General features: G+C 32.8%; 1 protein-coding gene across 1 annotated transcript; it reads left to right on the top strand.

Annotated features, from left to right (window-relative positions):
* Window positions 1-21: 21 nt before the first annotated feature.
* Window positions 22-8,562, top strand: LOC110038723 (probable thiamine biosynthetic bifunctional enzyme, chloroplastic; the record flags this gene model as incomplete). Its single annotated transcript, XM_020743617.1, is given in 5 exon segments — window positions 22-149; window positions 492-556; window positions 880-1,007; window positions 7,571-7,827; window positions 7,911-8,562. Coding segments are annotated over 5 exon segments (1,083 nt in total), but the record flags the coding sequence as incomplete, so codon positions are not given.
* Window positions 8,563-11,230: the final 2,668 nt, after the last annotated feature.

Here is an 11,230-nt window from a genome sequence, read left to right as displayed (position 1 = left end):
CTTTTATATTATAGCAAGGAGCTTCTTCCATTGGCTGATATCGTTACCCCGAATCTGAAAGAAGCTTCGGCCCTACTTGGAGGAATATCCTTGGATACTGTAGGTGACATGCATTTTGCTGCAAAATCTATACATGCTTTTGGAGCTAGGTATGCTACAAAATGACATTTATGAAGAGTAAGAGTTGTTGTTTGCAAGCTGTTTTTCACGTTTTATGAATCAACAAAAGCTTTATTGCGCCTGGCATTCTCTGTTATTACCTACCACTCAGTTTTTTTGTATTTACATATCGAACACCTAAAATATATTTTTACGTTTATACACCCAAATCTTTCATATCACATAAAACATGCCACCATTTTAACTTTTAAAAGGGGTAGTCCACCTTTTCATGCATAGGTAAGATGGTATATATGTAAATCTTCCTTTTTCTTAATGTGCTGTACCATTGATACTGATCTTTAGTAATTGCTTGGGCTTGTGTGGTACAGGAATGTGCTTGTGAAGGGTGGGGATCTGCATGGTTCATCAGACGCCATAGATATATTTTTTGATGGTATGACTAGTGTATTTCTTCTCTGACATGGTTTTTGTTTAGGTTCATTTACATACATAGCACAAATTTTTTATGTATTACTTTCTCACACCCAAGCATTCATATTTTTTAAAATCTTTATTATCACATTAAAAATAGCACTATTGCCATTTTTTAAAAGTGAAATTCACCATTCATGCACAGGTTTAAAGCACCAAATTGCTATATATGTAAATAAATATACATATATAAATCTCCCTTTTGTTTATGCACCTTTTCAGTTTTTTTCTTGAGATTTATTATAGGCACATGATATCTTATGTATTGTGGGATATGCTCTCCAGGGGAACAGTTTCATGAGCTGTGTGGACCACACATAAAGACGCGAAACACTCATGGAACTGGTTGCACTCTGGCATCATATATAGCAGCAGAGCTTGCTAAAGGTACTCCAATGCTGCAAGCTGTTCAGGTTTCGCTCTCTGGCCTTTCTGTCATTTTAGAGCCTTTACATAATATATTTTATGTGCAGCCTCAGCAATTTACCGGTTGTATTAGGATTGTAGGGATTGTTAGGATAGCTTGTCAGTTATTCCTTCTGAATTGCATCATCTCTTGATGGTTTTGGTAATTTTGTAATTTGTACTTTCCTTGCGCAGTTAAAGTCATAGGACTGAATCATGCACTCTACTTTGTGCTAATTTAAAATGCTTGAGCACATTAATTTAAGCTAGTTGGTAAGGGTGATTAATGCTACATTAGGAACTATGAGTCTTAATTTACTTTTGATGTGGAATCATTCTCCACTCCTATTTGGACCTTTAACAATCTCCAGGGTATTTTAGCTATCACTAGCTTTGTTTAGTAATGGGTATTGTAGTTATAGTACTTAAGAACTGTTTGCTCAATACCCGAGCGGATATTGCAGTTTGATTTAGTACTTGATTGTTGGAGGCTTTCGGTTGGGAGAAATAGTAAGGAAGAGAGAATTATTTTGGAGAGCTTTTAATGAATTTTTTATAAAATTCAAGCTTTTTAACAAGCAATTGTAGTAGGGATAAGGCCTAATCAACAATTAAAGAAACTCCCAAAAAAATGGGAACCCTATATGCAAATAATGAAGTAGATACTTCGAAGTATGAGATAACAGCAATGGAATTCATCCTAATTTGAATTCAAATTCAAATAAAAACTTATCCAAAACATTTTTAAAAATTCAAAATTTGTTCTCGTCTCAGAAATTTGATTTCTATCCAATGATTCAACTTTTGGGACCTTGATCTCTTTTGCATGGTATTTGTTTTCCAATCTAGTTGCATCTATGTATTATTAATGATGTCCTCTTTGGTAGTTTCTATTAAGAAATTAGACAAATTAAAATCAACCTTCTTGATCCCTCATTCCCTTAGAGATATGCTGTCCAAATTTTGAGGGTTGTTTGTATGATGAACATTTTTGAAATGTGTTGTTGGATTGACCATTCCCTTGAGACAGCTCAATTCCCTAGTCAGCATTTTGATATACAAAAAGGGAAGAGGGAAACTTTGCAAGGCATTGTTCTCAAGTTTGCAATAAAAAAAAAGATAACATCTAAGTGGTCTCAAGGTAACTGACTTGAGATAATATTTGAATGATCTTGAATGACCTGGAGGGTGAATGCTGCAAGGCAAAGGCATGGAGAGGTATTTTTGCATGATTGTGGTTCCATTGAGAAAACTTGAGAATAATAGAATGGGATAAGATCGAAAGGGTGTGATTTTTTAAATGAATCATCACAAAGTATATAATTAGGGCTATGGTTATGCTGCTTTTGAGCAGATGAATATTGATCGATTCAATGCCTACTCCAATAACCTTATCAGAGATTGTCCAGATATAGATGCCAGGTATTGTTAATATATGCAAATATATCTTTCATTATTGCCACCACAATTGGTGCAAATATGTTGCTCGGTTTATATTATCGTATAATATAATAAAATAATGTAATGTCAATGGAATATAATATAGCTTGCAGTATGTCATAAAATATAGTATAAAATAATATAATATATAATATATAATTTAATATGTAGTGTGTGGTATATTATAATATATAATATAGTCCACCATTAGATATTATTTGGTATACTATACTATACATATTATATTATACTATATATTATATTATTTTACATACTATACTATGTTATATATTTATTATATTATAATGTATTATACTATATGCTATATACTATATATTATATTATATTATATTATATATATTTTATACTACAGTACCATGTATGATGCTAGATTACCATACTATATGATATTAAATACTCTTTTGACTATAATATGTACTATATTATATTAAATACTATATTTTAGTGCATACTATACTGTGTTGTACTATATTGCGCTATAAATGCATACTATGCTGTAGTATAGTATAGTATATAGTATAGTATGTAGCATTATATAATTTGTTGAGCAACTAAAAATATTTGTGCCCTTTGTTATGGCTTTCATTTTGAATCTCCTTTTCTCTCTCTCTCCACATATGAATTGATTTTCATAAACCATTTTATCCACCACCCAGATGTGAAGCAATTTCATTTATTGTTTTTTTTTTATATGCTAAAGTTTTATCATCCAAGTCAATCCCCAATGGTTCTCTTGACATCAATACGTGTTGTAAGAGCCCAACTCTCTGAAGAAAATTGATGCACTAGTGGCATTTTATAGTACAAGTCATTCAATTTGGTGACACTATGTAAAAATCTTTCTTTCTTACACGCGCGCGCGCGCACACACATATTTACACACATACATATGTGTGTGTGTGATGTGAGAAATTACTGCAAATAATATAAGATTCTTTGAAAGTTATTAATGAAAAAACTGTTCCAAGGCTTTTCATCAAATTATCCCTAAAAAATATTTGAATCACAAATTATTATTATGGCTATTAGCCACATTCATACTCATCTTCTGATGAATTAAACCATTTGTGTTGTTCAAAAAATACCCCTTGGCCACGGAAAAAATGAAGTTATAGTAATCAAGTTAAAGAACTTGTAATTATTTATAATTTATTTAAAAAAATTATATTTCATGAATGTTTTAATTTTAAGATTATTTGGATATTTTGAGTCACTTCAATGAGTAAATAATAAATTTGAACTTGAAAGTTCTATCTTTGATATGCATGATTGAGAGGCGCTTACCCTAATATTTTATAGTTGTGAGTTACTTGTGATTTTTTTTTTTCATTTTTTTGTTACTAGGGTATTTCCAATATTTTTTTTAAAATTTCAGGAGAATTTCGTTGAAAAAGAAATTGGAATTCATTCCTATATAATTTGGGGATATTATCATATTTGACGAGGAATATTCACAGGAACATCACCTTATAGGCTATGTTGGGCAGTTGATACCCCATTATATTAAGAGTTATATGGGCTTATGAAGTTTGGTGATTGATTGCATTGTCGGCACAAAGCAAGTTGAATTGAGAATGCATGTATTCCAAATTATTAACAGTAAAAGGAGGTTTATATTTGATAGAAGGTTCAAAATATTAACAATACTTTATGCCTTCACTTCAGCCAATTTACTCACGTAACTTCAGGATCATTTTTAACAAAAATTATAAAGTACTAAAACCTTTAATATGGGCAGAGCTATAACTCCAAATACTAGTATGAATTAACTCATTTGGGAAAATATTTGGGTTTGAAAGGATGAAAGGGATGCTTGATGATGTTTACATAGCTCATAGCCGTTACATTCAAATGTGCAAATGTGAAGATAGTTACTAAATCTTGAAGTTTTTGTGGTGGAGGATTTCCAAACAATAAGCTTAACTAACTTTAACTCCACAAATCATCATGTTATGTTGAGACCATAAGAAGCATAACGAAAAGGATACAAAGTTACAAAACACTTATGAGTTTTTGTTAAAAAAATGAATGGATGCCAAATTAATTGGGAATTATTGAACATATAAGCGTCTGTGAGAGAAAAACAAAATCTTTGGTGAACAGAGGAGATGAATAATCATGAATAAAAACTATAGGTGAAAAAAATGTGCCAAAGAATGATAAAAATTGGTTAATTAGTAGTTATGTGTGAAAAACATATTAGATTTTGGAATCTAGGATCTTAAGCAATGCCGCAAAGCTAGAGGAAATGAAATAGATGACAGACACGTGTGCTTGAGAATGTAGAACTTGTTGTCATAATCCTACTGAGAAAGAGCGACAGACCTAGAACAGATAGTTGAAGAACCAATAAAATTAAGAAGGATTTTTTGCATGCTGGGCAATGAAGGGATAATCAAATTTGATCAAATGATGATCTGAAGATTGATTAGGATGGCTGTAGTGAGACCAACGGGGAAAAGTCTTTCCCCCATGATAATGACCACCTGGTCATCGTGATGCCTCATAACAAGGAAAAACCAACCAAGTGGGTAAAAATGTTTGTGACTAGAAGAACTTATAAGAAATAGTAGATTATAGAACATGTGATCAGTTGTGATTTTTTATGTTAAAATGATGGATGGAGCCCAAGTATTAATTTGGCAACAAAAATCTTATTCAATTTTTATTAGAATGTTGAATCAATAATATATGGTATGCGCTGTGTTAGTTTCTTTACTTTACTCGTATGGCACTATAATATATGTAGAAGTTGGAGAGAAATAGATCAAAGAGGTTAGTAATGAGTCTAGTTCGAGTGAGGTTCTTTTTTTTATTATTATTTTTTTTTAACACTGTCATTGTTAAGTCCCAAGTCTCGAATGCGAAAAGTGGAGAGTTGCGTTAGGTATTCGACAACTAGCGCAAAGTTTTTATCGAAAAATCATGATACGAATCATTTAAATCATTGTGCATTTGCTAGGGCGTCTCTTAGAAACGCACATTATATAGCCTAAATACGGTGAAAAGTGTGCAAGGGCCGCTACAGTAATGTCAAATAAGCATGGGTTCTCACATTAGGGATGGATGTGGGCAAAGAAGTTAGTCCATGAAATTAATATTAAGATATAATCTTGGAATATAGGTGCCCTCACATGTAAATTAATGGAATTAATATATGTTATGGTTCATTGGAAGATAAATATTTTTATATATTCAAGAAACTAAATGGGTTGAAGAAAAAAATTAAGGAGATTAATAGCTTAGGTTTTAAACTTTGGTATCAGGTAAGAGTCACACTAGAAATGATGTAGGTATAATTATAGATAAGAGTTTAAAAGATAATATCATAAAAATTAATAAAATTGGATATATAATTATAGCTCTAAAGATTGTTGTTGGTGCTAAGATTTTTAATGTTATAAGTGTTTATGCTCCTCAAGTAGGTTTGGATATAGATTCAAAAGAAAAAAGAAGAGGTAATACAAATGATACCCTTAAAAAAAGAATTGTTATTGGAGGAAATTTAAAAAGATATGTTGGTAGAATGATAGAAGATTTTAGAAATATTCATGATGGCTACGGTTTTTGAGTGATTAATGAAAAAGGTAGAACTGTATTAGATTTTACTTTAATATATGATTTTGTTATTACTAATACTTAATTTAAAAAAAGAGATGAATATATTATTACTTATAAGAATGGATCTAATAAAACACAAATTGATTATTTTCTTATAAGAAAAAGAGATTGTCGAGAATGTAAAGATTGTAAGGTCGCATCAAGTGAAAATTTAAGTATTCAACATCAATTATTAGTTCTAGATTTTAAGATGAGTTGTATGATTAATAATACGATGAAACATTACATAGAATTAGATAGGAGCATCTAAAAGATACAAATAAAATTATTTTTATAAGTAAACTTTAAGATTTCAAGATTTAAAATGTTCATGAAGAAGTTAATTTTATGAGGGATAAAATAACAAGTACTATTAAACAAGTGACAAAAGATAACTTAGAGAAAGTATTCACGAAAAACTTGAGTAATGGAGGTCTACATTGGAGACTAAAGGCTTTTCGTTTGAATAGATCTAAAACCGAATGCATAGAATGTAATTTTAGTAGTAGTAGCTCTAGCGGCAGAATTGTAACTATGAGTGATCAAATCATTAAAAGATGTGAATGTTTAGATATCTCGGGTCAATTGTTCAAAGTGATAGTGACATCGATGGGAATTTTATTAGTAGAATTCAAGTTGGTTGAAGTGGAAGAATGTATCGAGCCTATTATGTGATAGAAAAACACCGCTGAGACTAGAAAAAGGAAAATTTTATTAGAGAAGCATAAAACAAAGTTACGTGTTGCTGAGAGGAGAATGCATTGGTGAAATGAATATATCCGTGATAGGGTTGGTGTACCTCTAGTAGCGGATAAGATTAGAGAGAGTCATCCTTGATGGTTTGGTCACATTAAATGTCGGTCATCTGATAATCCGATTAGGAGAGTAGATATTTTAGATTTGACTTATGTTAAGAAAGACAGAGATAGACCTAAAAAGATTTTGGTATATTGTATAAAAAATGATATTAATCTATTAGAATTAAATGAAAATATGACACTTAATGCGACATAATGGAGAAAAGGATTCATGCAAGCGACCCCACAAAGTGGGATAAAGGCATGTCGTTTTTGTTGTTCTTGAACATGAATTCAAAATTGTAAACCACAACTTGAATTGTAAACCACAAAGTGGGATTTTTTGAGTTGACTCGACTGAACTTTAAATGGCAAATTTGAGTTAATTTTAAATTGTGAAAGAATAAAATGATGGAGGGAGTGATTGAACTTAGGATCTCTTGCTTGAGATTGAGAATACCAACGAAATGGACCAATAATATGTTATATTAGTATTATATCAAATATATAGAATATTTTTTTTTAACCTTTGAACTATTAATATAGTGAAGGAAGAATTGTGATGTGTGTTCATAGTGTAGTACTATGCAGATAACCTATTCTTAACATTTTCTCTCAATACAAACTTGTTTCTTTACCTTTTTAAATTCTTTCGCAATTCGTGACTCCTGAAGTAAAACTCTCGCATATTTTTTTTTCAAAAATATATGTAGGCGGCTAAAAGCTTTGTGGAGAGAGCCCTGCTTTACAGTAAGGATCTTATGATAGGAAATGGACCGCAAGGTCCCTTTGATCACCTGTTCATGCTGAAGAACCAACAGAACAATTATGCCCAGAAATCACGATTCAATGCAAATAGTTTATTATTGTATGCCATTACTGACTCTCGACTGAACAGAAAATGGAATCGCTCCATCACGGAAGCTGTTAAAGCTTCCATTGAAGGAGGAGCCACCATCATTCAGCTAAGGTTCTTTGCTTTCATTATGTGAGTTCAAATCTTGTATATGCCCTCTGTTGAAACTTTGTTCTACTTTCTCTCACAAATTTCAGAGAAAAGGAGGCAGAAACTCGAGAATTCATCGAAAAAGCCATGGAATGCATGGAAATTTGCCGTTCTTACAACGTACCTCTACTGATCAACGATCGGATCGATGTTGCCCTCGCCTGCGATGCTGATGGCGTGCACGTAGGCCAGTCCGACATGCCGGCTGAATTGGCTCGCAAAATTCTTGGTCCAAGCAAGATCATCGGCGTGTCCTGTAAGACCCCGGCGGCAGCCATGAAAGCTTGGGTTGGTGGGGCCGACTACATAGTTTTCCCTACCAATACAAAGCAGAACAATCTGACCATTGGATTGAAGGGACTCGAAACTGTTTGTTCGGCTTCGAAGCTTCCTGTGGTCGCCATCGGCGGTATTGGTGCCGGAAATGTGCAGTCGGTTATGGAACTTGGTGCGCCCAATCTGAAAGGTGTAGCAGTTGTTTCTGCTCTTTTTGATCAGGAATCTGTTGTTGCTGAGACCCGCAGACTGAAATCGTTGTTGACTGAATGGTGATGACTTGTAGGGTTTCTCCTGTTCCCGGTGAGAAAGTGTTCAGTTTTTCTCTTTTGATGTTTTATAATAACTAGTAATGAAAAACCAGAATCTCTTGTTCTTCTTTCAACATTGACTGATTATTTAATTTATATATTTATTATTTTGTGTGGGTTGTGTTCCTATTATATTGTTTGGTTTGGTGTGGTATGCCTTATATTATTTTTGTGGCTAAATTTATTATGATATAGTTGTGATTTAAATAGGGCAAGTGTTAAGTTAGCTTGGATAGGTCGGTTTCAAATTGGTCGATATCAATTGCACTCAAAATTTGAATCTGAAATGCAAAAGCGAACATATCGAGCCAAAATTTAATATGGTTTAAATGGTTCAATTGTGAACAAGTCAATTCCTAATTGTCAGTTTCATTAGAATCATAAAAAAATTGAGGTTTTATATTATAGTTAGTCCCGTAATCATGTAAAAATCTCAATGTTTGTAAATTTTCCTACATAGTTACACTAACCTAACAACAATATTTATATTCTCTTAGAGTTGTGCATGGTAACCCAATAGTTCGACTAGCCTACTCATGTATTACTAGATCACAATCTATTTTAACATCCAAAGTGATCATTTTAGGAGTAAATTAAATTCAAAAGGTTAAATTATCAACTTATAATCACATCAACATGTAATCACATAACAAACATTCCACCAACTTGCATAAAATCCAATTCAAAGAAGGAGAACAATTTTAATTCCTACCATTTTAAATGAAAATAACAAAAATTCTATTGCATAATCTAATGTAACAAAGTTAGAACAATATCATCGGGTTTCTTCACCAAATTATATGAAGTTACTACATAATATCTGAATTTCCACTCAATTTGAGTTCATAAATGTATACATTAACACTTGTGCTCTATCAAGAAAACTCTAACAATCTCTTACGTACTCCAAAGATTCCTCCAACAATGCCTGTTGTCAGCTACAAGGTTCTTCAAAGACTCTCACCAACCTTTTTCTTCTTTCTCTCGACGTCACTCCAAGGGTCAAACATTGCACTATTGTGGAGGAGACAAATCATTTAAAATCACTTTTTTAGTATCCACAGATCACCATGCCTACCGATAACTGCGTCAACTACTTTAATCGGTTTACCTGACACTATAGTTCCTCCCTAAAGTGTCAGTCTCGCTCTCTCTGTATCTACATTGCTTCTGGATTTAGAGAGGACATCCTTATGGTCTCCTTGCTCCGGCAGGCTGTTGTAATATCTCGAAATAGAGAAACATGAAGTCTCAAAGAGGGAAAATAAAGAAAAAATGCAGAGTTTAGTTATGTGATATTAAACATACGAAAATCGTTATTTTTTGTCCCTATTTATAAATGATCAGGCAACATTGCACTAAGCATGATGTCATGACATTCTACCAGGAACATAACTTTTTTGTAATATTTTTGATGGGACGTTGTGGTTTTAAGCTTAGGGTAGGGGTGCCTCATCGTTTGATGCATCAGGGGATCAATAATCATAATAAATAGGATGAATACTTGTCACGGTGCGAGCCAAGTGCCATAAACGACGATGGTTTGTTGTCGGATACACGCCTCATCACATGTAGTGCCATATTGTCGGCTATGATATCACGAAGCCTGACTACTTTTTAGCAGTTTTATGTTTGGCTAGCCAGCTCCACACTTGCAAGCCCAGGAAAGCTTTAGAAAAACATAATGAACTCAAAATGAACCAAAAATGATCTCAACACTGTGGAGCAGTACACATGAAAGTAAATAATCTTTGAAGATATGGAATAAGTGACATATAAAAGAGACGTTTGTTTGGAACTTTCTTCTGTCTCTTATTATTTTAATCTTGATCTTTGAATCTAGAGCCTAGGATCTTCCTCCAAGTGTTGGATTTCTCTAAAGATGGGTCAAGTGTCAATGTGACAAGACAAGGTGCTTCGATTTGGTCTATGGTCAGGTTAGGGAGCTTGGGGCTAGGGGCTTTTGATGGAGAAAGTGATTTTATGGTGTGTGGAAGCTTGTGGAACAGTTGGATTGAAGTTTTGGTGGAGCTTCTGAAGAGGCCTAAAATATGCATGGAGTCTCAATACATCAGCCTTATAAATTAATATGCATTTGTTGATACAACAATCAATTTTCTCTAATTTCAAACCTAATTAGGAGATCGGCTTTTTCATTATGTATAAATATTGTGGCACTAAATCTTCCTGCAGATTTATCTCTTTTAATAATCATGGAGCCTTATTAAATCAGTATCGGGGCATGTTAAACTCTATTTTGATTGTCAACACTTTAAGAGTCACAATTAAGTCAGAATGAGATATGCAACCTCCTGACATGGCCTTTTGTGTGACATTCAATAACTCATAAAATATTTGAGCTTCTCTATTTGGTGGATCTTCATCTGCTTGACTCACTTAATAAGGTTTTATTTCATCAAAATCAATTTTACAAATTTACTTAATTCAAACTCAGTTGAAGGATAATAATTCAGTTAAAGGAGCATTTCTAATTGAAGGACCGGCTTTAGTATAAATATCAAATTCAACCTCACAATATGAAGTCCAAAATAAATAAAATGGTTGAAATCCCCTACGATACAAATCTTATCTGACTTCGTCAGACGTTAAATATGCTTGATTCCTGTGTTTCAAGCATGGGCATCGAAACTTACCCCTTTGATAGGTAAGCTAAAAATTGAGATGTTATTTGCACGAATGACTGAACACCTTTCAAGAATTCCATAGTTAGTCTTTTCTACCCCGATATAATATATTGCACATTGATGACCTTAAAATGT

This window comes from Phalaenopsis equestris, unplaced genomic scaffold (assembly GCF_001263595.1).
Source record: "Phalaenopsis equestris unplaced genomic scaffold, ASM126359v1 Scaffold233636, whole genome shotgun sequence".
Taxonomy (NCBI): domain Eukaryota; kingdom Viridiplantae; phylum Streptophyta; class Magnoliopsida; order Asparagales; family Orchidaceae; genus Phalaenopsis; species Phalaenopsis equestris.
This window is presented reverse-complemented; position numbering and strand designations above follow the sequence as displayed.